This window comes from Mus musculus, chromosome 13, assembly GCF_000001635.26.
Source record: "Mus musculus strain C57BL/6J chromosome 13, GRCm38.p6 C57BL/6J".
In the NCBI taxonomy this organism is placed as follows: Eukaryota; Metazoa; Chordata; class Mammalia; order Rodentia; family Muridae; genus Mus; species Mus musculus.
Genome location: NC_000079.6, coordinates 106962496 through 106989754, shown reverse-complemented (window position 1 = coordinate 106989754; position 27259 = coordinate 106962496). Strand labels below are relative to the sequence as shown.

The window sequence follows — 27259 nt, the reverse complement described above, 5'->3', positions numbered from 1 at the left end:
TAGGTTAATAGGGCTACAAAGCAAGACTCAATAAAACAAATCAAAAACAATTTAAATATGTGGTGACTAGAGACTCGGCAAATATGTACTGTTTATTCAACTTACTCAATTTTGGAAAATCGAGCAGGGCATTAAAGAAAGAATGAGGAGGGGTTCAGGTGGTGATGGTGTCACAGGTGGATTTCATTATCACTGGCTTGAACGTCGTTTCTGACTAAGACTTTGAGAAAGTTTAATGGTTAACTTTGGAGTTGGCAAAAGAAAGTTTTTTTTTTTATTTTATTTATTTTGGTTTTTCGAGACAGGGTTTCTCTGTATAACCCTGGCTGTCCTGGAACTCACTTTGTAGACCAGGCTGGCCTCGAACTCAGAAATCTGCCTGCCTCTGCCTCCCAAGTGCTGGGATTAAAGGCGTGCACCACCACGCCTGGCTAAAAGAAAGTTTAAATGAGCATAAATTATAGTTGACTTGGAGTTTCACAGCCAAGATAAATAGACAAAACTAGCTTCTCTTACTGTTCATTAGTTCAGAACCACGATACAGTTGTATCTCTCTGTATGCATGGATAGTGGTACAAGATGGGCCGGAATCACCAGAGAAAGAAGTAGAGAGGAGAAAGCCCTTTCATCACTACCCTTCAGATCGTTTAAGAATTTATGTAACGTGGTAAATATTCTGAGCCTGGGTGCGTTTGAGACAGGTTCTCTTTAGCCCAGGTTTGTCTTGAACTTGATAGACATCGGAGAATGGTCTTGAGTTCCTGGTCTTTGTGACTCTGAAAAGTACTGCTATTCATGTGCACCACCTCACCGAGCTTTCTGTTTATATTTAAGTCCCTTTTGCATTGTTATGACCTCTACAGTGGGGAGATAGATACTCTACTGAGGATTTGTATATTGGGGAGAAAAGAATGGACTGTCAGAAAGATTGGAAGGACTTTTACACTTGATTTCTGTGTATCTGAATTGTGTATTTATTTTAAAAATGAGAATGCTTTTATATTGCACTATAGTCTAGGGAATGTTTACACTCTGGAATTTTAAGATGGGTTTTAGGTATTTAGTTTTGTAGCCAAAATCACACCAGTTTTTGTTTGCATTTTAAGACTATTATTTGTAACTTATTATGAAATCTGTGTTGACCACAAACTAAGAGATCTGCCTGCCTCTTTCTTGATTGAAATATTACTTTAAAAATATCTTTTAGTTGTGTCAATTTATTGAGTAGATTGACTACTTTTGGTAGCTTTAAGACCATTTGTAGAAAGGTTGGCAGTTTGCTAAATGTAATTTATTTAAATGATTGATTGATTGATTTTTTTTTTTTTTTTTTTTTTTTTTGTTCATTTGAGATAGGGCTTTTCTGTTTCACTTTGTAGATCTGGCTGTCCTCGAACTCAACAAGATCCACGTGCCTCAGCCTCACGAGTGCTGGGTTTAAAGGTGTGTGCCACTACCTCCCAGCATTTATTGCATTTTTCAGGCAGGGTCTCATTATTACCTATGCTGGTCTCAACCATGTATTGATTGTCCTGCCTCAGCCTACCAAGTGCTGGGTATAGGTATGAGCCATTGTGCCTGGCATGAGGGTACAATTTGTGTATCAGATTTGATATGGGGAGGTCTTTTTCTTTTACCATGGTTAGCTTTTAACTTCCTGAATTAACTTTGTTTTCTAGTGGTTGGTTCAGCACGCGCACGGCCTAGTCAGCTTCCTGAGCAATCGTCTTCTGCACAACAGAATGGTAGCGTTTCAGATATATCTCCAGTTCAAGCTGCAAAAAAGGAGTTTGGCCCTCCTTGTATGTAAATACTGTATCAAGGACTCAGTCATTTTAGGCATACATGTAGTCTCTCTTGGTCAGCCTTACAAGTTCCTATGTAGTAAGCAATCCAATACAAACTTGGATAAAGATTGCATTTTGCCAACAAATTTTAATTTGTGTTTAGTACTTTAGTCAGTTAATTGGAGATATATAACATTTTGTGTAAGGTTATAACAATTGTTTTGAACTTAAAATTCTGGCTAGGTTTTTTCTTTTTCTTTTTTTGTTTTTGTTTTGTTTTATTTTTTGACTTTTAGAAGAAAATTATACTTCTTGATCATTTCAATTCGAAGGTCTGTGATCCTAAACCAAGAGATGACATGTATCAGTGTGTTCGAGTCATTTCTCTTGACTCATCTGTTTAATGTCCTGTTCTTGCTTTTGTTAAAGCAGCAGCAATAAGTACAATTCACCTAGGTGTTTGCCATGCTTCATCATTGTGAACTGTGTGTGTGTGCGCGCGCGCGCATGTGCGCTGCAATTACTCATGAAATATCTATATGTTGAGTGTAATTATATAAATAGAAAACTCTGCTTCAGCTCATCTTTTTCCTTTTAGCACGTAGAAAATCCAATTGTGTGAAAGAAGTAGAAAAATTGCAAGAAAAACGAGAAAAAAGGAGATTGCAACAGCAAGAACTTAGAGAAAAAAGAGCCCAGGTTTGTAACGTGACTTCATAATTTTATTTATTGATTGATTGATTGGAAAAAAGATTAGGTTATATCAGTGAAAATAGTTGATTTTAAAATAAGTTTAAGGAATTCCTTAAGTTGATATATAAGAATAATGTAAAGTTTTTAAATAAATTATTGCTACAGATTTTTCATTGCATTCACTTATTGTTATAGTTTAGTATTATGTGTTAGCCCTAAAATTGGTTATCTTCTTGAAAGTAAGCATTTGTGTGTAGAATCATAAATTATGTGTTATAATATTGAAAACCTGTAGGCTTTTATTTAGAAAGATCTGCATGAAAATAGAAAGCTTTGGAAAACTACCCACAATAGATATAAATTTAAAATTGTTTGGACGTATCTTGGTTCAACTAGGTATGGTGAAATTGGACAATTTTGTATTTTGATTTATTGTAGATACAGCAAATGGGTCTCTATTGTGCTCTTCTTTCATTCTCTTTGGTTGTTAGCAAATATTTAGTAGCTGGAAAATCTTTACATATTAAAAATTATCATCTGTATCATGTTTATTATTTGTTTTGTTTCTATTTAATCATACAATGTTTCCTGTATAATGTAAAGCATCAAGCTGTTTTTTTAATAGTATTTTCAAGTACCCTTAATTGTGTTGAGCACAGTTCCTATGTTTTATTTTAGAATTATAAACCTGACATAGTATTCAACCTGAAAACGTCGTTTTACACCTTAAAGTTACCTAAGACTATCTACTGAAGTAAATACTAGAGAGCTAGGTGTGATAGTGCAGCGAGTGTATTCCCAGCACTTGAATTGGTAAGGGCAGGGAGATTTGAAGTTCACGGCTTCATAGCTACATAGTGTGAAACAGCTTAGGTTTACCTGAGACTGATTCCAGAAGACTAGTAAGTTTATTGACACTTAGCGTAGCGTTAAGTGCCACCTGCCGCTTCTTGGGGGAACCTCATAATACTTAAACACCCCAGTGAGCTCTTAATTCCTGCTTCACATTCTGCTTCCTACCTGGCGGGTTGCTGTCCTTTTATAGAGATGAGCTAAAGATACATTTTATTGACAGTTTAAAAATCTTCAGTGTAGTCAGAGTATGAATAGAAAAACCTGACTTGAGGATTAGTGATTTTTTTCATTGCAGGAAGGCATGACTGTGGCTTTTTATAATTTAAATGAAACCAATGTTGAATTTAAAATAAATTGCAGTCAGAATTCAATTCCTTGATTTTTTTTTTTTCTTTTTTCTTTTTTTTTTTTTTCAACCTTTAAAATGTTATCTTGGTTTAGAGCCGCTTAGCAAGCACCTAGGAGGGAGAGGCAGGAGGACAGAAGTTCCGGGTCAGCCTGGACTACATGAAACCCTGACTCAAAACAAAAAAGCAAACAAATTATGTTTGCTTGTACAATACACAATTTATCAGATGACATTATCCATATTAAAATAGCAAATGATCTTTATGTTCCGTATCATATTGACTTTTATTGTTTTGTTACATCTTGTCTATCTTAGAGTTAACAGAGAGGGGAAATAAATGTAAATAGATCCATATTGTAATTTGTTTTTAAGACTGTTTATAATTAAAAACAGGACATTTATATTCAACTAAACATGCTTTCATCTGCAGACCAAACTTGTAAAGAATCCTTTAGTGTGTTGAGGATAGCAGTGGCTTAGGCAGAGAAAAAAAAATAGTAGCAGTGCTTGGGGAGATCAGTAGTGATGGATGAAGTAGTTCTGAGGGATAGAGCATAGAATGCGCAGTTCCAGCCTTTCTAGGGGTCTTTGCCAGTGTCTTAGAGTGCTCTTCCATGGTTGCATTTTCTGACATAGTTAAAGGAGATAGATTATAGATGATTCTCTTAAACAGTTAAAGGGTAGTTTTAGTGAGGAAACGTTGGAGTTCACCACATAAATGCAGATTAACATAATTGTGTTATTTATGTGAAAGTCATTTTGAACACATTAATCTGAACTTGGAAATTATGTCATAGTTTTAGTTTTACTTGGAGTTTGGTTAACAAATGGCAGTGTCTGATTTGCAATTTTCAAAATTATATGTAACACATACTGTGTAATTAAAAGTTTCAAATTCTATTTTCCATTAGGATGTTGATGCTACAAATCCAAATTACGAAATTATGTGTATGATCAGAGACTTCAGAGGGAGCTTGGATTACAGACCCCTAACAACAGCAGATCCTGTAAGGTCCTTTGTGTATTATTACTCTGAAGGTGTCATACTGTAAATAAAAACGTTCATATTTACTAATTGTATAGTTTATTTACCTGTATGATGTTGTATTTCCTCATGAGGTTCAGTTCCCGTATTTTCCAAAATCATGACTCATCTATTTTTTTGTTCATCTTCATTAGTTTTAATATTAGAAGTGCTGCCTGCATTGCTGCTCCTTGTAGGCAAAGTCTCCTTGTTTTCTGATGCCGCTGCACATCAGCTAGGGAGTCCCTAAGGAGACCTTCACACAGGCTTTGAACTCATTTCTAAGCTTGCTTAACTTTAGTTAAATCATTCTAATTTACTATTAAACTAATTTGTTATTTTTAAATCCACATTATTGTGGGTTTAGCTCTTAAAGGGCTGTAATAGACCAGAATTCCAGTGCTGAGACTGTTCTGTAGTTTCATTACCTGCTGCAGAATGGAACTACTTTTCCAAGGAGAGAGAATATTTGACCTATTGTATATAGAATGTTTGGTTACCAAAAACACTGTGTTAAGCAGAATGTTATAGGTCCTGATAGATTTCTTATTCAAAAGTGTATATTCTTCTATATTTTAGACCTTGTTACACTGCCAGATATTTCAGCTGTTGCACCTCCTGAGCTCATGGTTTTAGTTCAGTCACTTGTCAAACTTTTTTTTTTTTTTTTAAAGAAGATTTATTTATTTATTTATTATATGTAAGTACACTGTAGCTGTTTTCAGATACTCCAGAAGAGGGCATTCAATCTCATTACAGATGGTTGTGAGCCGCCATGTGGTTGCTGGGATTTGAACTCAGGACCTTCGGAAGAGCAGCCGTTGCTCTTAACCGCTGAGCCATCTCTCCAGCCCATCAAACTCTTAAAATAGGACTGCTGATAGGAAATTATTCCAAGAAATCATGTATTGAAAGTAATTTATATCTTTAAAATTTTAAAATAAGCTTTGTCATTAATGGGGCTGGAGAAGTGGCTCATCTCCCAGTCTTAGAAGCACATTGGCTGTGTGAAGGACGCAGTTTGGGTCCTCAAGGCGTCCAGCAGCACCATGTCAGGCCCCACCCACTGTACTTGTAGCTCCAGGGGAATCCAGCATTCACTTGTACATAACTATAATATGTGCATATAATTAAAAATAAAATAGGTTTGGCTTTTTGTCATTCATAAAATTGTAGTTAATTTACTCAGTAATATGAGAGCGCTGGAGTTTTGCTTGTTTGTTTTGCTTTGTTTTTTCCTGTTATTGTTCTTTGCTAACAACGTGACCTACAATAAACATTTTGAAAATATGCCAATTTGTAGAATAGAAATGTTTACTTTTATTGTATCATCATGTCTTGAGATGAATTAATAAGAACTAGTGCTAAGAATAATACTTGGCTGGAGAGATGGCTCAGCGGGTAAGAGCACTGGCTATTCTTCCAAAGGTCCTGAGTTCAAATCCCAGCAACCACATGGCTCACAACCATTTGTAATAAGATCAGGTGCCCTCTTCTGATGTGTCTGAAAACAGCTACAGTGTCCTTACATATAATTAATAATAAATAAATAAATAAATAAACAAATCTTTAAAAAAAACAGAATAATACTTCTAAGAATTTTACTTACAAGTAATAGTTTATCAAAAAGTTTTCTTAGTGTTCAAAATTCTAGTAATAATTAAAAATTGTGCAATGCTAACTTGTTTTTTAAAGCTTAACCACAATAATTGTTAAGTAATTTCTAAAAACCATAGCTTATTTTTCATTGCTTTTTATAGCATTTATAAGTCAGTGAAAATCATGTTTTTTAATTCCTAGATTGATGAACATAGGATATGTGTTTGTGTAAGAAAACGACCACTCAATAAAAAAGGTATGTGGCTTTGTAGAGAACTCAATTTAGAACTCGGGCATGATAACACATTTCTGTGATCCCAACACTGGGGAACCTCAGGGAGATGGATTGTGAATTCCAGGATAGTCTGGATGATGTTGTAAGACTTGATCTAAAAACACATGGAAGCCAGGCGTGGTAGCGCACGCCTGGTCTACAGAGTGAGTTTCAGGAAAGCCAGGGCTACACAGAGAAACCCTGTCTTGAAAAACCAACAAAACAAAACCCACATGGAGCTGGTTTAGTAGGATTGCCTACTGCCAGTCCTGATGATCCCTGAGAGCCAGTGGTGGAGGATGGGAGCTGACTCTTAACAGATTTTTCTCTTATTTCCACATGCATACCACACCCTAGTGTGTGTGCATACAGTCACACACAAAATTAAAATAGTTTTTTAGAAACCTCAAATCATTTTTTTTAATTTCGTTCATTAGATTAACTGCTGTGAAAATTACTGAACATTGATTTTTGTTTATTCTTTTAGAAACTCAAATGAAAGATCTTGATGTGATCACAATCCCTAGTAAAGATGTTGTGATGGTCCACGAACCCAAACAGAAAGTAGACTTAACAAGGTACTTAGAAAATCAGACATTTCGGTTTGATTACGCCTTCGATGACTCAGCTCCTAATGAAATGGTTTACAGGTAAGTGAATTTGTTTTAAAGTAAAATTATTTTCTTACAATTTTATTACTTCCTTGACAACTTAATGTTGTTTTTAGCATAGCCCTCCAGGAGTGTAACATGCTTTCTTATTCTGACATTAGTTTAAGAAAATGTAAGAAACTCTGAGTTTTAACGTGTGATCTCTGTAATACAAAAGATTAGGTTTTTTGTTTTGTTTTGTTTTTTCTGGGAGTGGTGGCACTGAGGAGGCGAGGCAGAAGAAGGATCTCTTGTGTTTGAGGCTGGCCTGGTCTACATAGCAAGCTCCAGGAACACATAGACTCCTGAAAGTTAGTTTTTATGCTAATTAGTAGTTAATTTGCACAACTCATAGACATACATATGGATGTGATATTTCCAATAGGGGTTGAAGATTCAGTTTTGCATTGAGAACACTAGCCGTTCTTCCAGAAGACTTAGGCTAATTTCCCAGTACCAACGTAGCTGACAGCCACCTGGAGCCGCAGTCTCAGGTTCTCTAACATGCACGTCTGCTGTCCCTAAGTGCTGCACTCCTGTGACACAGAGAGACACCCATGGGCAAAACACTTGTATACATAAAATAAAAGGAAAGAAAAAATTCTAGGAAGTACTATCATAACTAATGGTATGTGGTGCACAGAAAACATAAATTTTTCCATTTAATCCTTGTACTAATAAATTTGAAACACTTATGTACTAATTACTAATTAGTCCAAATCTTTATCTAGTGTGTATTTACAAATATAAGTTTAAAATCTTGTGTAAAATCTACTTAAATTTGCTTATTTTTTTTTTAATCATCTTTAAGTTTGATGGTAGTTTTAGTGAATGGCATTTTTAGTTTACATTCAACTTATAGGAGTCAAACTTACACATATGAAGTATAAATTCTAAATTTTTATGTTATGTGATTTTTTGATATAAATATCCTTATTTTTAATAGTTATAACAGATTTTTACAAAATCGCTATTATACTCCATGTAGAAACATCTTTGCATTTATTTGGATGCTATGGTTTAGTTCCTAAACTTCATTATATAAAAATTCTCAGAAAACAAATTAGAGCTAATAAGAATTGTAAGCGTTGAAAATGTTAGCAGTGAAGTGCTGTTAGATGAGCGCCAGGGATCCTGCACCAGTAGCCTGGGATGAAGTGAAAGGGCATTGGAATGCTAAGTAGGCAAACTGGGTAATACTACACTGTGAAATATCTCTCTAAAATGGGACTTACAATTAAAGCTGGTCATTGTCTTTTAGCTTTCTTTAAATCTTTCTTCCCTCCCTATTTTTTAAAGTATAAGTCTAGTTTTTGTAATAGTCTTTGAGTGCTGAGATAGGTATTTTTGTAGAACAGATTGAATAAACATGTTGAGTTTCCCCCTGTCCTTACTTATACCTCACTTTACTAATACAGAGTCTTATCCTCTGCTTTAACTGTGTGGACTGAAGGCATCGCAGTTTTGACCTGCGCATTCTTCACATTCATTCAGTTCATTAAACTAGAACTTTTTCCTGCCCTTCTCCTTCTCTACCTTTTTCAGGTTTGCTTTGAATCAACCTAGCAAAGGTATATGAAGCGTTGTTTGTTTCTTAGCATGCTGATTCATGTTTTGCTCAATAAGGAAGCATTTCTTACCCTTTCACACTTTTCAATTTTAATTATATCAGTGACTCTTATCAATTGATTTTTTTTATTTTTCTTCGAGACAGGTTTTCTCTTAGTAGCCCTGGCTGTCCTGGAACTCAGTCTGTAGAACAGGCTGGCCTCGAACTCAGAAATCCGCCTGCCTCCGCCTCCCGAATGCTGGGATTAAAGGCATGCGCCACCAACGCCGGGCTAAAATTACAGCTTTTAAGAAAGATATTAAGCTAGGCAGTAGTGGCGCTTTAATCCCAGCACTCGGGAGGCGGAGGCAGGCAGATTTCTGAGTTAGAGTCCAGCCTGGTCTACAGAGTGAGTTCCAGGACAGTCAGGGCTACACAGAGAAACCCTGTCTCAAACAAAACAAAACAACAACAAACAAAAAGCTGTAATTTTTGCCAACTAAAAGCTCAGTGTTTTATTATTGATTTATATTCATTTTCCCACTTATAAATCAGTCTTCCATGTTCAGCATTTGAAGCAAATTTGGAAAGGTGAAAGGCTAGATGTTATAAGCTTATGAGGTAAAAAAAGCAACCACAAGAAAATGTTATTTTGAGCTTTTGACATCTGTTATTCTATGAAACTATGGACTGTTTTCCAAGCTGATTATGATACTCAGTTCAAGTGGTTGGACCAAGAACAAGCTCTGTTGAATTCCCTGAATCCAAAGAGGGACCCAAGAAAGCTCATGGTCTGCTCTGCTGCCAGTGACATAGACTACTGCTTTCTGGATCCTGGAGAAACCACACCTGAGAAGCTGCTCAGCAGACGGATGAGTTACAACAAAAACTGCAGTGCCTGTAGCCGGCAGAGGTCAACAGGAAGGGCCCAGTTGTCTATTATACCTGACACACATTATACATGAATGCCGAGAAGTTGAAGAAAATTGGGCTATAAGGTTTTGCCTCACCCACCATCTTCACCTGGCTTCATGTCCACCAACTGCCACCTTCTTAAGCATCTGGACAAATTATTGGAAGGAAACCACTTGCACAGCCAACAGATTGCAGAAAATATTGACAGGCATTTGTATAATCCCAAAGCAAGGGTTTATTTTAACACTGTAAGAATAGACAGAAAATGGCCCCAAAATATGTTGTCATGTTCCCTATTTTTCTTGGTAAATGTGTTTGGATTTAAAATTCATGGTCCAAGCAAGTTCGTGTTGTTTGTATGTTTTTACCAATCTAATATGTAAACTTCTGCTATATTTTGTCGCTTTTCTAAATATGTATTCAGACAGTATGTATTTTGGGTTGCTTGTCTAAATATGTATTTGTGACACCCTTTTTCCTTTTCCTTTTAAGGTTTACTGCTAGGCCACTAGTGGAAACAATATTTGAAAGGGGCATGGCTACGTGCTTTGCTTATGGGCAGACTGGAAGTGGGAAAACTCATGTAAGTAGTTTGATAAAAGTTGTATCCTGCTGTGATGCTATAGTCTCCCTCTTACAGTTTAATTACACAGCCTAAAGTTACTGGTCGTGTGTTTGTGAATGTAGAGGCCAGTCTACAACCTTAGGTGTTACCCTTCTGATGCTGTCCAGTTCGTTTTTTGAGACTAAGTTTCTCATGGGCCTGGAACTACCAAGTAAGCTAGACTGGCTGTCCTGGAAGCCCTGGGCATCTGTTTGTCTCCACTTTCCCAGCTCTGGGATTATAATCATGCAGTTACATTATGCGTGGATTATTTTACATGGCTTCTGGGAGATAGAACCCAGGTTCCCATATTTGTGTGGCAAGTACTACATGGGCTGAGTTATCACCCCAGCCCCGAGACCTAAGTGCTTAGAATCTATTCCTGAATAGGTCTGTTTTTTATTTTCTTTCCAAATGTAGACTATGGGTGGTGACTTTTCAGGAAAGAACCAGGATTGTTCTAAGGGAATTTATGCATTAGCAGGTAAGTGTCCTTTGTGTACATAGCTTATGATATTCTTGAATATTATTCAGGTCTGTTTGAATAACGGTTTTTATTTTTATTTTTGTATACACAAGTATACAATTAGTGTATTTGTGTACATAAATAATTATATACACAACATATTAGATCAACTGTTCGATTTCAGATTATTTGAAAAGAAATGTGAGGTCATGGTCAGGCATGGTAGCACAACCTGTAATCCTAGTACTTAGGAGGTGAAGGCAGGATCATCTGGGTTCACTGCCGTCCTCGGCTGCAGAGCAGATTTGAGTCCAGCCATGGCTATCTGAGATCCTGTTTCAAAAAAGACAAAGTCATAAAAGAAATGTAAGATTAAGCTCTTGGTGACAAAATAAAAATCTTAAATAAATGTAATCTATTAGAGATTATTACTGCAAGTTATGCAGTGGCTAATTGTTACTGGATCATACACACACACACACTCACAGCTCTTGAGATAGGCGCTCATGTGTTTTAAGCTGACCTCAATCTTCCTATGTGGCTGAGGATGACCTTGAATTTCTCTTTCTCTCCCTTAACATCCGAATGCTGGGTTATAGTGGGGTGTATCAGTGCGCCTGGTTTGTGCAGCGCTGCAGACTGACCCTGGGTTTTGTGCCTGCCAGCCAGACACTACTAACTGCGCTTCATCAGGAGCATCCTTCCATGGAATGTGAAAAAGAATAGCTTCTTTTACAACTTTATTTTTCAAACTAATGATTTAATATTTTTATAGACACTATTAACCTAATATTAACTGATTCTTCTAAAAATAGAAAAGAAATTTATAAAATTGCTGTATCTTAACAAACTTTGTATGTGAAATTTTCGACAGCTCGCGATGTCTTTTTAATGCTGAAGAAGCCAAACTATAAGAAACTAGAACTTCAAGTATATGCAACATTTTTTGAAATTTATAGTGGAAAGGTACGTGAGTTTTGTTTTCTTTTGTGTATGGGAGTGGGTATATGAGTGCGTGTATGTGGGTATGCATGTGTGTAGGCTACACATGTGTAATTGTAGAGGCCAGCAGTCAGCCTCAGGTGTTATGTCTCGGGAGCTGTACTTGTATTTTTGAGCTGTGGCCTGCAGCTGAACAGTTAGGATAGGCTAGATGGCCACTGTGCCTCAGGGTCTCCATGTGCCCAGTACTGTGGCTGGTGGACTGTTTTATTTTTGGGGATCAAACTCACGTTCTTGTTCTCGCTTGGCAAGCACTTTACCAACTGAGTTGTCTTCTAGTTCCCAGATCTTTGTAAAAAAACCAACCAAACAAACAAAAAGTGGGGACTAGAGAGATGGCTCAACGGCTGAGCACCGACTGCTCTTCTGAAAGGTCCTGAGTTCAAATGTCAGCAACCACATGGTGGCTCACAAACATCTGTAATGAGATCTGACTCCCTCTTCTGGTGTGTCTGAAGACAGCTACAGTGTACTTACATATAATAAATAAATAAATAAATACATACATACATCTTTTAAAAATGTGGTTTTATATATATATGTGTGTGTGTGTATATATATATATATATATATATATATATATATATATATACACACACACACATATATATTTAACATGTCTATTCATATATATTGGCCATTTTAAAGAATACAGTTTGGTGGTATTAAGTATACAGCTTTGCTTTGTGACCTCCACTACCACAAGATTTATATGATTGTAAATATAATAGTTGATGTCTTTTTAAGCTTTCAATGTTGGACATTGTTCTGAAAATAATAGTCTTATTACTTGTAGACTCCCTTTTGTAGAGGTGATTTCTTAAAGCTAGTTTTCTAATTCAAATATGGTTTTCTACAGGTGTTTGACTTACTAAATAGGAAAACAAAATTAAGAGTACTAGAAGATGGGAAGCAGCAGGTCCAAGTGGTGGGGCTGCAGGAGCGGGAGGTGAAGTGTGTGGAGGACGTGCTGAAGCTCATCGACATAGGCAACAGCTGCAGGTGAGCCTCACAGCAGCTCTGCCAGGTTAGCTGGTTTATCGTACCAGCAAAGCCAGAAGACAAGACTACGGAGAGAATGAAAATAAAAGTGTTGATGTGTCACTGTGTCCTTAATCACATTGTAGAACATCTGGCCAAACATCTGCAAATGCACATTCATCTCGGAGCCATGCAGTGTTCCAGATCATTCTAAGAAGGAAGGGGAAACTACATGGTAAATTTTCTCTCATTGACCTGGCTGGGAACGAAAGAGGAGCTGATACATCCAGTGCAGACAGGCAAACCAGGCTTGAAGGTGCTGAAATTAATAAAAGCCTTTTAGCACTCAAGGTAAATAAAATGTAATTATGAAAGGCCTTTTACTTCTGACCTTAAGTTTGATTACTCAGGTGTAAAAAACCTGTATTACCTTGTAAAAGAGGTTTACAAATTTAAATTGTCATGCTGGAAGTTACAGATATTATTGTATGTAGAATTTTTCCATGCACATGTTTTTATTGTTCTTAAACAAGTTAAAGGAAAAAAACCTGCCAGGCCATTTCTGCGGTTGCTCAGCTAGATTGTAAAAGGGCTATAGGCAGCCTGGCTTTTGTAGTGGGGCAAACAACTACGGAATTGAGCTAAGAAAAATTTCCCATTAAGACCCAAAAAGGAGGTCTCCAGTGTCCTGCCTGGGTCTTTCAGAGAAGCTCCTTCACCCTGCTGTATTTGCCTCTTAAAGGGGGTCGGAGAAGGTGAAAATGGTTTCAAACAAAAAATAAAAAACAGAATACTGTTCCCAAAAGCAAACAAGCGAAACTTGGGTCAAAGTGATTATTATGTTTTTTCCCTGACTAGAAAATGAGAAATAGCCGGGCGTGGTGGCACACGCCTTTAATCCCAGCACTCGGGAGGCAGAGGCAGGCGGATTTCTAAGTTCGAGGCCAGCCTGGTCTACAAAGTGAGCTCCAGGACAGCCAGAGCTATAAAGAGAAACCTTGTCTCGGAAAAAAAAAAAAAAAAGAAAAATAAAAAAAAAAGAAAATGAAAAATAGGAAGGATTACAATAAGGCTACTGTAGCTTTTAAAATCTCAACTTCTTACAACTTTCCTGTTTCCTGAAATTTGAACACTGGTCATGTTTTCAGGCTTTAGAATAATTGAGTTTTGTTTTTGTTGTTACTCATTTTCTTGAATTAATATGTAAGAAGCCATTGTTAAGTACTATAAAACTTAGAATTTTCAGAGCTCATTAGGCCTTAAAAAACCTCAGTAAATGCCGGGTGTGGTGGCTCATGCCTTTAATCCCAGCACTCGGGAGGCAGAGGCAGGCAGATTTCTGAGTTCGAGGCCAGCCTGGTCTACAGAGTGAGTTCCAGGACAGCCAGGGCTACACAGAGAAACCCTGTCTCAAAAAACCAAAAAAACAAAACAAAACAAAACAAAAAAACCCTCAGTAAAATGTTGCTTAAAATGATTCTTTAATAAGGCGTAATTCATAAGAAATGTTTCCTTATTTTTTTAGGAGTGCATCCGAGCCTTAGGTAGAAACAAACCCCATACGCCTTTCCGAGCGAGCAAACTCACTCAGGTGCTGAGAGATTCCTTCATAGGTGAAAATTCTCGTACCTGCATGGTAAGGTGGCTTTGGATTTGTTGTTGTTTGTTTGTTTGTTTTGGATTTGCTTTTATTTTTATCCTGAAGGAGTAAAAATTAAAGATATGGAAGTTTTAGATTTTTGCTAATTATAATTAATTATTCTTCTATTTAGATAGATTACATTTAAGATGTGTCCCTAATAATTTGGTGGAAAGTATTACATGGCAGCTAGAACACTTTTCACTTCTAACCCTGAATACTCCATTTAGGAGGTGTTAGCTTACTCCCAGGTTCTCACCGCCCTGGTGGGGATGGTGACAAATGTCTCTTCATGTGCTTCACTGTATTGCTTACAGTTTGCTGTATTCATGGCAAGCTAGACAGTCAACCAGAGGCTTGTGCGGTTATGTGTATAGTTAGAGCTTCTCCCTCAGTCGTCTTCTCTCTTTCTTATAGGACACTTTGCCTTTCCCAGGTACTAGCTCTCCACTTCCAAACAGCCATTCACCAAGGAACTGTCAACCTTAGTAGTCCTGTGTGACATTACTGGGGTGTTGACTCCGGAAGAATACTGTTCCGTTAGTAAAGTAAAAATATGTGGAGGGCCAGTCTGTGTTGTTCCTTTTTCTAAATGTTTGCCTTCAGTTTCTGCTGGATTTTAAATGACCTTGAGAAAATTTGTAACTAGATTCTATAATGGTCATACGTAATAAATAGATAGATCTTAGAGTTAGATACCAAAATAAACTTTTAAAGGTAGATTGTAAGATTAGTTCTTACTGAGCTATTCATCTGGATTATTGTCTGGATTATTTATGATTTTATCTTTGCTTCCCCTTTATAGATTGCCACAATCTCTCCAGGAATGGCATCCTGTGAAAATACTCTTAATACGTTAAGATATGCAAATAGGTATGAAAGCGATTCCTACATTTTAAAATTTGAAATCTGATACATTAGAGCAGTATATAGTGTGTCTCTGTGCCTGCTAGGAAAACCAGGCAGGGTGGCACAAACCTACAGCTGTAGCCTTTGCTGATACTGAGGCTGAGTGGTCACCAGTGCCATGCTATTTCTAACCTTTGACATGAAGTCTGTATCACAGATACCAGAGAACTCCATAGGGCAAGTTTTATCAGTTTCTTTACATTACATTCTTTAACATTATTCAAAATTGTTTTGTAAAATTGAAAAAATAAGTAGGAAAAATGTTGTATAATTGGATAAGACTGACATCTTTTATTAAAATTGACCTTTTTGTCCCAAAATGTGATTATATTTTTCCATTTCAACATGTTATGATTCATAATATTTTACTACATATCAGTGATAGAAATTCTTATATTATTAATTATTATATATTTGTATTATATAATAAATATTTTTATATATTATTAGAAATTAGGGACTTAATTTCTTAAACTCTGCTTTATCCTAGAATTATTTCTGATGTATCCAATTAAGTACACACACGTATAGGCATGCATGTATTATTGATGGGATAACAGTTCTTTCTGGTGCTGCCTAGGGATGATATGTTCTGTATACCAGGAACATTTCCAGCTTTAGTAAACAACTGAGTTGTTACACATGAACCAACACTGAGAACTAAAAGTGTTTATGCCTTATAGTTTCAGATGCCCTTAAATTCTGAGTTATGATAGAATTGCTATTTTGTAGTCCCTGCCCCCCACATATACTCTTATTGTTTGGAGTGATTACTTGCATAATTTTATAAATAGATTTATATTTGAGACTCTGATACATGTGTACAGTATTTTGATGACACTCCGCACGCACCCCTCCCCCAAGTCATCTGGGTCTACTCTTTGCTCCTGGAGTTTTAAATGTCTACAATGACGTTACACTTAAAATTTTAGCCTACAGATACATTTCTTTATGGCCTACTTCTAATATGGAAATTGTCTTAATTTTTCTTCAAAAGCATATTTTTTTCTTGTTCAGTTAAAATAGAATTAATTTTTCATCTTTTTAAAAATATAAATTCTTACACATAGAAAAGTATTTAAAAACTGGCCAAGCAGTGGAGATGCGCGCCTTTAATCCCAGCACTGGGGAGGCAGAGGCAGGCAGAGTTTATTATCATTTGAAAAATCGCTTCAGCTGAAGGCAGGTGTTGATGGTACTTAGTCCCAGCACCCAGGAGTCAGATGCAGGGGATCTCTCAGCTAGAGCTATAGACAAACTCTAGACGGAAAGCCTCCCCTCCCCCAAATCTCTTAAATTGAAACAGAAGAAGAATCTGAGAAGCAGCTCTTAAGTAGCTTCCAGAAAAGTTCTGGTGTGTTCCTTCAGAAAAGAAAATGGCTCAAACCTATTGCTCTTTACTTGGAGGTCACCTGAGTTCTTTAAAATAATTTTGTTTTTATTTTTATAAATGTACATTTGAGTAACATTAGTAGCTATATTTCGATTATTCTTTTAGACTTATATTGTGCTTCTTTTGTTTCAGCTGAGGAGATGTGTTAATGATAGTAAGGATTGTTAAGAAGCACTAGCTGATTGGCCGAGGGATGTAAATAACTCGGTGTTTATGACTGCTAGCATGAAGTAGGCCCTGGGTTCTCTTCTCATTCCATGGGGAAAAAATATACAAAAGTACAAAGTAGGGCTGGTGGTACACGCCTTTAATCCCAGCACTCGGGAGGCAGGTGGATTTCTGAGTACGAGGCCAGCCTAGTCTACAAAGTGAGTTCCAGGACAGCCAGGGCTATAGAGAAACCCTGTCTCGAAAAACAAAAAAACAAAAAACCAAAAGTACAAAGTATAATAGCCACTAAAAATACAAATTATAATAGCTACTTAAAAATATAGTAAAGCTTTAAGTAGGTTTAATTTTTAATAACTTTCAAAGTTTGAACATGAGTTCCTAGCTACAGACATTATTGTCTTTTAATTAATATTTTTAGTATGTAGGAGTTTTTAAAAATATTTAGATGCTTTTTCCAGAGTTACTTACGGAGGAATAGGGAATACTTTTTGTGGTAGATTCTTATTACAGAATCAAAAAAAAATTGTTTTAGATAGCTGATAGAATTAAACCCCTCCATGTCTTAGAACTTTAGCCAAAAAAATCCTATTAACATAAAGTTACTATATACAGTGAGATCTTAAGTTTTTCAGAGTTTTGACTACTGAGACCACGAGTTTGAGGTATTTTGCTAACCCAAGCTGTCCCCCCCATCTCACTGTGTGTCTGGGGATGACCTTAAATTCCTGCGTTCTTGCCTCTGCCTTCCCATTGCTGAACAGAGATGTGCACCATCGTGCCTTGCTAGGTATGGAGGGATTCTTACTATATACTCTGTTGTCCTAGAGATTGTTGTAGGGCCTTGACCATTCTGGACAAATGCTCTATAATAAGCTGCATCTCCAGCATGGAGTAGTATCTGCCTCCCGACTTCCTCTTTTTCTCATCTTTAGCATGGTGAGATCAGTGACCATGCCTGTATTAAAGCACTGTTGAGTACTGAGAGAGGCAATCTTCCAAAATGTTGACCACAGCACTTGGAAAATACTTCTTAGTCTATTTTAGTTAAAACTATATATTTTAGAAGTGTTTTATGGGAGTTTGGGGATAGTTTATAACAAAGCATATTGGAGTCAACAATCAAGATGGTAAATCCAATTGAGTCAACTTATAAAATTGAGATGCACTGTCAGGTATGTGGCACTTGCCTTGTAAGCCTGGCAGGTCAGAGGGGATGCAGGAGGATCAGGAGTTTACAGTCACCATTAGCTACACAGAAGCCTCGAGAAGAAAAAAGAAAGAACTATGGAACAGAAAGAATAGGGAGTGGCTGTTCCAAGAAGAAAAGCTGTCCTAGATGCTCGTGAATCGGTTTTCTGAAGCAGAGGCTATGCCCTCTGGGTAATGGAAGCGCTTACAGTGATTGATACACAGAATAGTAACTGACTGACAGCTTGCTTTCTCACTGTGTAGTTAGTATACGTAGTATAGTTTGGCTTGCACAGGCGGATTTGTAATAGAGGAAAATTCTGTGGGTGACTCTAAGAGTATTTCTCAGAGAGGAGATTCTGAAGCTTGTAAGAAATATAGACAGACAGACAGACACACAGACTGACTTACACATACATACATACATACACAGACAGACAGACAGACTTACACATACATACATACACACACACAGACAGACAGACATGCATACATACATATATACATACACACTTACATACATGGATGCCTCCAGTAACAGGGTAAAGAAACAATCTGATACTAAACCTTCCACAGTGAATGGATAAAAGTAGACGTTTGTGTGTGTGTGTATGTTCGCTTGATCTGTATGAAATTAATAATACTAACTAGGTTTTGGCTTATGAAGAAAGATATTTAGTTCAACCTAAGAAAAATAGAATTCAGATAGTATCTTAAATGGCACAGAAAGAATTTGGACTTGAGTAAGTTGTACTTTAGTTACACCATATTCTTTCTGAATAACATCAAGTGACATACTTATCTAAGTCAGTTTCTCATCTGTGAATTAAGATAACCTAAGATTCTTACCAGGTCTATATATTGCCTAGAAATTATAAAATCTAGTACTTCAAAAATAACGGCTACTATAAAATGTCATGTGATGCAAGATATATATAATTCAGTTAAATACAAATGTTATAGCCATTAGCAAAAACATGTTAAAATTCCATTCCTAAAACATTTACTTCCCACATTCATAGTCAGAGTCACCAAGCACAAACCATCTTATCCTTACCGTCACATGGAGGCTTCCTAGCTAATACAGCTCTAAATGGGTAAGTTCGAGTTAACACACTGCAAACCCTGAATACCCGCAGACATCATAGTGAACTTGATTCTCATATCTGGTTTGTGGAGCACTGTAAAAGCTGAGGTCTCAGGGCTGGGGAGATGGCTCACGTGGTAAAGTGCTAGCTGCTCAAGCATGAAGATCTGAGGTTGGATCCCCAGCATGGTTGTAAGAAGCTGAGCACAGCGGCAAACACTAGAGCTGGGAGACAGGAGGAAAACGGGTCAGCTAAGCAGGCCACGTTGTTGAACAGGCTTGGTTGAGTCTTGGTCTCAGCAAGTACAATGAACAATATTGTCATTCCACATCAACTCTTAACATCCACATATGTGTGTGCATATGACACTGAGATGCACATAGGCATGCATGTGCACACGCACACACAAACACACACAATGTTGATTCATTGAGGCTGATAAAATATGCTGCTGTCCACATGAAGAAATTAGATTGATTGGGTCCTGTAGTTAAAGCAAGGGACCTTGAGATTCAGGTAGTAACCTTACCATGAGAACTTTCTAGGAAGATTTATGAGAAAAGGGAGAAGTAAACTAGAAGGGAAAGATTTCGGGTTTTCTGTTTTGTTTTGGTTTTTTCCCTTTTTCTTTCTATTTTCTTAGGTGGGGATTAATAAAACTTAAGTGTCAACCTATTTATAAACACATATTCTAAAATAATACTCTTACAACAGTGTAGGTACTCTTTCTAAACAAAAGTTGAAGTGTGCATTGTGTGTCTACCGAGAGCTCTCTTAATTCTCCCTGTTTTGGTACTGCAGAGTAAAGGAGTTTGGAATTAGTCCTTCAGACATTCCCTTCTCCCAGGGTGGTGGCAGTCGCCCTGATCTCTCTCCTTCTTACGATTATGACGACTTTTCTCCTTCAATTACCAGGTCTTGCTTCATTCTGTACTTAAGATTTTTCTTTGACTAGCTTGTTTGGAATTGTGCTGCATATAAACATTTCATTTTTTTACTTTTGTTCCAAGCCATTTTCCATTTTCATTTAGCAGGTGGTGGTTGTACTGCATGGTCTGCATTTTTATGTCCTTTATTGATTTTCTTTAAAAAGTTTATTTAGAATTTAAAGTCCCATACTTGCGTTTTTCTTTTTAAAAGATGATGTCACTTTTGTATATTTGTCTTTATTGTGTGATAAATAGTTTCTTGTCTACAAGGAGATACCGATCCTTGTGATTCAGAAAGTATTTCCTTTCTAAAGTGTGTTAAGTAGGAAGTGCAGCTTTAAGAAATGACATAATATTCTCATGATCTTTAGGCACTGAGCTGGTCATGGTGGCACAAACCTTTAATCCCAATCAATACTTGGGAGGTAGATACAGGTAGATCCTTTAAGTTTGAAGCCACCCTGTGTGCTCTGCAAATGACATCCAGGCATACATAGTGAGACCCTGTCTTAAACTCTTAGCAGAATGAAATTATTTCTTACTTAGCTATTTTGGCTAAGCAGTATAAACTTCCCTGGTCTCATTAGTGGTTTCTTTATGGATCTTAACAATTTTTCTGTCATAAGATGTAATTATAATTATAGCTTATTTCTTTAAGGTATTTAATATGTATACTTTGCTAACTTTCCCTGATTATGAACAATAATTACAGTTGAAATGAGCGTAAAGTTGTTTAAGTAACCAAGCATTAAATAGACGCACAGACTTCAGATAACTTTGACCTACAAAGTGACATCATCAGTCCTGCTGTGCTACTGAATTGCTTTTGTGTTGAAATGGTTCTTTTCTGTTTGTGTGCATGACTCTTTGATAATTTCAGATATCCTTTGTGTATTTATAGGGTGAAAGAATTGACTGTAAATCCAGCTGCTGCTGGCGATGTCCATCCAATAATGCACCATCCACCGAGCCAGATTGATGACTTAGAGACACAGTGGGGTGTGGGGAGTTCTCCTCAGAGAGATGATCTAAAACTTCTCTGTGAACAAAATGTGAGTAACATAATCTCATTTTATGGATCTAACCCTAGTTTGCTTCATCCATAGCAGAGCATAATTGAACACTATCACCTAGCACAGGGAGCCACAAGTCCACCCTGTGCCCTCAGCAACCACCTGTGCAAATAAGTACAGTCTCACTGGAATAGAGCTGTGCTTTTCTGGCTGATTCTTGCCACAGTGGCAGTGACAGAATGCAAGCTAATGAATCCAAAATAATTCCCTGGCTTACTAGTGCTCTGATAACAGCCTATTTAGTTTTCATATTTTATGCCTATATTAAAGTTTAGTGACTAAATAGTTTAAGATTTTATATATATATATAAGTACATCATATATAAATCTTTGTAAAAATCTGTCAACATAATTATATGCATTAAAGAGATAAAGTAACTATTAAAAATTACAATGACCCCAGCAACACCCCCAAACAATGAGAAACAAATATAACCCCAACAAAAATACTAACATCCGGGCTGGTGAGATGGCTCAGTGGGTAAGAGCACCTGACTGCTCTTCCGAAGGTCCAGAGTTCAAATCCCAGCAAACACATGGTGGCTCACAACCATCTGTAACAAGATCTGACTCCCTCTTCTGGAGTGTCTGACAGCTACAGTGTACTTACATATAATAAATAAACAAATCTTTAAAAAAAAAATACTAACATCCATCAAATCTATATTTTTCTATATTTGAAATAATAGAACCAAGACTACCAGCCCAGAGATGGCACCACCCACAAGGGGCCTTTCCCCCTTGATCACTAACTGAGAAAATGCCTTACAGCTGGATCTTATGGAGGCATTTCCCCAACTGAAGCTCCTTTCTCTGTGATAACTCCAGCTATGTCAAGTTGACACAAAACTAGCCAGTACAGGGGCTAAGGCAAGAGATCGCTGCAAACTTGAAGCCATTCCAGGCTAACAAGGGCTGTAGTGTAATCTTCTGTCAAGAATAAGCAAGGTAGGGCTGGCGAGATGGCTCAGTGGGTAAGAGCACCCGACTGCTCTTCCGAAGGTCCGAAGTTCAAATCCCAGCAACCACATGGTGGCTCACAACTATCTGTAATGAGATATTACTCCCTCTTCTGGAGTGTCTGAAGACAGCTACAGTGTACTTACATATAATCAAAATAAATAAATCTTAAAAAAAAAAAAAAAAAGAATAAGCAAGGTAGACAGGCCTGGGAAATGACTCAGTGGGTAAAAAGCTTGAAGTAGAAAGACCATAAAAGACAAAGAACTAAAAATGAGATCCGAGCTTCTGCCCATCTTCCTAAATTTTGAAAGGCACCATGATTGTTCTTAATCTCTCAAAAAGCGAACCCTGACCTATGCCTAGATATGATCTCTTCCAAAGATAACCTAGAGGAAGCTAGAGACAGCCACTCCCTCTACTGAATCTCACTATGTACATAGGCCAGGTTTGTTGGTTAAGGTTTAGTTTTTGTGCATGATTGTTTGTCTCGTGTATATCTGTGCAGTGTGTACATTGCTGAAGGGGCCTAGGGCAGCAGATTCTAGAACTGAAGTTAGAGATGGCTGTGAGCCGCCATCTGGGTGCTGGGAACCAAATTCAGGTCCTTAGAAGGGCAGTCTGTGCTTTTAACCTCTGAGCCATCTCTCTAGTCTCAGTCCAGGGTTTTAAAATGCTACATCAGCTTTTATATATCCCGTGTTTCAGAGTGTGCAAATCTTTTACCTCTGCTACCACCAGGAAACTTACCTTGTGATTATTCATCAGTGTCATTATATTAAATGTTAGTGCATGTGTTAGAATATGTGTTGCATATTCTCCCAATATTCTCAGCAAGAGAGACTGAAAGGGAATAGACTCTAAATATGCCCTTAATATAAAACTAATATTAAGTAGGTGGTTAATGAAGTTCATTAGAATTCTACAAACATACTTGTTGTTTGGGAGTAAAGTGTCTGTAGTGCAGGAATTTGTATAGTTTCTGCTCCAGAGGAACCAGGATATCCTGGGCTGAAGATGACGTAGCCATGTGGGGGAAGTTGTGTTGAGAGTATACTCATGAAAGCGAGTATGGAGGGCTTTAGCATGCCCTGATAAAAGCAGATTATTTATTTCCATAGAAAAGATTAAAAAGGCCCTTACTAACTTGATTATATCAACCTTTAAGTACAATAGCTTAATAATGAAAGTCAATTGTCTGCTTAAATTTTTTCATGTATTTAGAATCTTGAATGATTTTTTTTGTAAATGTTCTACTCATATTTCTAAACAGATCTCCACATAGTTGTCTTTGCCACTAAAGCCAGACTATTAGAAAACAGAGTGAGTTAATAGAACAGTCAGGAAACTCCAGAATAAAGCTAAGCCTGATAAGTTTTAAGTTGCTGTTACTATCAAAACAAGCCTGTATTTTTATGTTTCTTTGTTGAAGTACAATTATGATTTGTCATTTGAAATGTCTATAAAGAAATTATCTGGCTACCTAGCCATGTGATATATACCTGTAATTCCAAGAGAGGCTCTAAGTAGGAGGATTGCTAAGAATTTGATGTTAGCCTGGACTATATACTGGCTTATCCAGGAGTGCAGACAAGTCTAAAAATACATCAAGTAGTTTGAACTATATGGGAATCTAAGGCAGGAGGGATGAATAAGTCCCGCAATTTGAAACCATTCTAAGCACTATTGAGAGATTTCTGTTTCTTTTTAAACAGAATTGTAATTTTTTACTGTAAAAATTAGTAAATGATTTATATAGTATAAATGAAAATTAAGGTCTTGTTTTTAAAAAAAGTTTAGTCCTTGAAAATACTGATTTAGATAGTAATTGAAATATATTGTACCAATCAAAGATTGTGTCCTTACATCTTTACTTTCATGAGAAGAAACTTAATCTGTGCATAGTGGCACACACCTGAATTCTCAGCATTTGAATTGCAGGGCGCCTGAGCTATATATATATATATATATATATATATGCAGTCTCAGGCTAGCCAGGTGACAGCAAGATCCTGCTCTTTTTCAAAAAGAAAAATTGAAGTACGGTGTCTGTGTGCATGTTGATTTCATGCTGTCATAAAGTCATGTGTATGAAAGAAATTGTTAGAGAAATCATCAGCAAAACTAGTAAAACCTGAAACAAAGTTAAGAGAAAAGCTGGACTGTTCCAAGAGGTATTTTTTAGGGTATGTCTGCAAATAATAATAAGTTCCTAAGTGAAAATTAATTTACTTATGAGTAGGTTGATTTACTTAATTAGACTTATATTATTTTGACCCAGAGAAAGACATTGTGGCGTTTCTTCTTCTATTATTTTAATAGTTTTTTTTTTCCATTTGTCCCCAAAGCCTTTCTAAAAAGACTGCAAACCTGCTTTTGAGTCTGGGCTTAAAGCTCAGTGGGTAGAATATGAGTTGTTTTTAAAGGCTCATGAGTTTCTGAGAAGGCTCCCAAGGAAGGAGAAAAGTAAAAATAAAACTTAATGACATTTAAAAATAATAAGCTCTAGGTCATATTTTTAAACTTTGTGTTTTAAGGAAGAAGAAGTTTCTCCACAGCTGTTCACTTTCCATGAAGCTGTCTCCCAGATGGTAGAGATGGAAGAGCAGGTTGTGGAAGATCATAGGGCAGTGTTCCAGGTATGTAAGAAAAGGCCTTCTGGCAAACAGGCCTTAAACTAATCAGAACTTTCCAAATACTTTGAAAATTACTTAGTTGTATAAGCATGTATTTGTAGGGCGTGTGGTAGTAAATATCTCTCTACAGGGTTTTGCTTTAGTATAATGAACAGACTGGGTGTTGGTGGCTCACATTTTTAATGCCAGCACTTGAGAGGTAGAGGCAGATAGATCTCTGTGAGTTCAAGGACAGCCAGGACTAAACGGGATAGAACAAATAAACAAATGCATACATAGGATAATAATAAATTTAAGGAACAGGTCTGAGGACGTAGTTCAGTAGTAGGATGCTTGCACAAAGCATGCCAGGGTTCATTCCCTAGCTAAAATAAAGTTTATGAAAATATTTCATTTGACTGAATAAAGATGACATGTCTACTAACATTTTTGAGAATATCAGTTTAAGTATGTTTGAGAATTCACAATGTGTAGGTCAGTCTGATAGGATAGATATTTGTAAAACAACACTTTACAAGTCTTTGTATTGGATTTCTGTTGTTAGGAATCCATTCGCTGGATAGAAGATGAAAAGGCTCTCCTAGAGATGACTGAAGAAGTAGACTATGATGTAGACTCATATGCTACACAACTTGAAGCTATTCTTGAGCAAAAAATAGACATTTTAACTGAGTTACGAGGTAACTTATTTTCCATCTTTATGTTTATTTGAACTTTGTGTGGTATTAGGATGTATAGTAATGAGGTTTTGTATGGTGACATACAAAGCAAAGATTGTTATAGATAATTTTGTCGCCTTCTTTCAAAGCGTATATAAAGATCATTGTTTCTCTTAAAACAATAATTAAAAAAACAGCTTGGGGGATGATTCAGTGGGTGGGAAGTACTTGATTTTTAGTTTTGATTTTTGTAACGCATGTAAAGAAAGGTTAGGTGCAGTCACACAGGTCTGTTGTCTCAGTCCTATGGTGAGTTGGGAGGGAGGCAGAGACATAAAAACCCTGCAAGTCCCAGAGTGGTGTATGCCATGGTAAACAACAGAGGCATTCTTTTAACATGGCTACAAAGGCTCCATGGAAAGTAACTGTCTACAGAGGCTGATTGGTTAGAATTTCCATGACAGGAAAAGTTGGAATGTTGCAGAGCCTCAGCCTCTTGACAGTTTTTCTAACCCCCAGGAAAGAGTCATTCCCAGTTCACTTCTGTGTTGGATCTAACTTTGTGTAACTAGTAAATAAAAGCACACCTAACATCTTGATAAACTGATAAAAACTTTTGGAATGTATTAATAACAAACTAATGAAAAGATAAGTGTTATGAGATAGTATCTGAGATCAACAGTGGAGATTTCTCCCTGGCTGAACCCCACCTTTCAGATGTTTCCACCATTGAATTTAGAAAATGGCTTCATGACTTTCTTTGTTCCATTACTAGAAAACCTTCATAAAATTATTTGTACTTGAAATATGTAATTTGGGGTAACCTAAATCTGTGTTCCTAGGCCATTGCCACTCACATTTGGCTCCAGAATACACATAGAGGCAAGGAACATGTACCTTTAAAAGTACCTTATGTATATTGATTTTGCTCTTGCTTCCCTCAGTTCATATGTGTGTGTGTGTACATGAAATCAGAATGAAATTCCTACTTTAAGCCACAGATTTGCAGCTTAAAATTTTAAAGCAAGCCCTTCATGAAGTTGGTGATTAGACATCATGTCAAATATGGCATTAGTGACTGTTTCAGAAAAATTAACTTTGTAAAATACTGTATTTCTTTTTTTGTTGTTGTTTTTTTGGTTTTTTGAGACAGGGTTTCTCTGTATAGCTCTGGCTGTTCTGGAACTCACTCTGTAGACCAGACTGGCCCTGAACTCAGAAATCCACCTGCCTCTGCCTCCCGAGTGCTGGGATTAAAAGCGTGAGCCACCACTGCCCAGCAAAATACTGTATTTCTAAAAGGGAAAGTTAAGCTTATCATTTTTTCACATGTAGGTCTCGCCACACAGTATTATATGTTGTGATGATTGAACCCAGGGCCCCCTGCACAGATACATTGCAGCAAAAGTAGAATTACATACCTGTTGTCATTGTTTAGAGCTCATGATGTTCCAAACATTGTTTGTTGAGGGATGCGGTGCTGTCCCTTACAAAATAAATTGAGTATTTTTGCTTATAAGCATTTATCCACTAGAGCACAGCATCATACCAGTTGTGATAATTTAAACACCTCTAGACATGACTAAGTGTTCCTGGGAAAAGCTACTTCCATTTGAGCATCACTAATGTAGAAAAATGTCTCTTTTCCATAATTCCTTGTAATTTAATAATTTATTAACCTATTGATAACCTGGTCAATAAAAGGTAGTAGATAGAATATGTGAGAGCAATTATGTGTTTGTTCTGTTAACTTCTCTCATAATCCCTGATGAGAAAACATATTATTTTTTGAAATCAGGTTTTAAATTTTCATACTAAAACTGGTATAGTAGGGCTGAGTAGAAATGTCATAATACTGGAAGGAGT

The 27259-nt window shown here is 36.8% G+C and overlaps 1 protein-coding gene across 9 annotated transcripts in view; it reads left to right on the top strand.

Moving 5' to 3' along the window:
• Kif2a (kinesin family member 2A) overlaps nucleotides 1–27259 on the top strand; it is a 63360-nt gene that overhangs the window by 32601 nt on the left and 3500 nt on the right. For 2 of the 9 annotated variants that reach the window (NM_001374727.1, NM_008442.2), the window contains 16 exons: nucleotides 1680–1802; nucleotides 2386–2486; nucleotides 4596–4691; nucleotides 6509–6563; nucleotides 7069–7231; nucleotides 10188–10278; nucleotides 10720–10783; nucleotides 11640–11731; nucleotides 12627–12769; nucleotides 12895–13099; nucleotides 14274–14384; nucleotides 15193–15260; nucleotides 19938–20051; nucleotides 20967–21117; nucleotides 24636–24737; nucleotides 25279–25414. In NM_001374727.1, the coding sequence (NP_001361656.1) occupies nucleotides 1680–1802; nucleotides 2386–2486; nucleotides 4596–4691; nucleotides 6509–6563; nucleotides 7069–7231; nucleotides 10188–10278; nucleotides 10720–10783; nucleotides 11640–11731; nucleotides 12627–12769; nucleotides 12895–13099; nucleotides 14274–14384; nucleotides 15193–15260; nucleotides 19938–20051; nucleotides 20967–21117; nucleotides 24636–24737; nucleotides 25279–25414 (1815 nt within the window). Of the gene's footprint in view, nucleotides 1–1679; nucleotides 1803–2385; nucleotides 2487–4595; nucleotides 4692–6508; nucleotides 6564–7068; nucleotides 7232–10187; nucleotides 10279–10719; nucleotides 10784–11639; nucleotides 11732–12626; nucleotides 12770–12894; nucleotides 13100–14273; nucleotides 14385–15192; nucleotides 15261–19937; nucleotides 20052–20966; nucleotides 21118–24635; nucleotides 24738–25278; nucleotides 26001–27259 lie in introns of those variants that run through there. The other 7 variants (NM_001378937.1, XM_030247166.1, NM_001378938.1 and 4 more) reach the window with 4 other exon arrangements.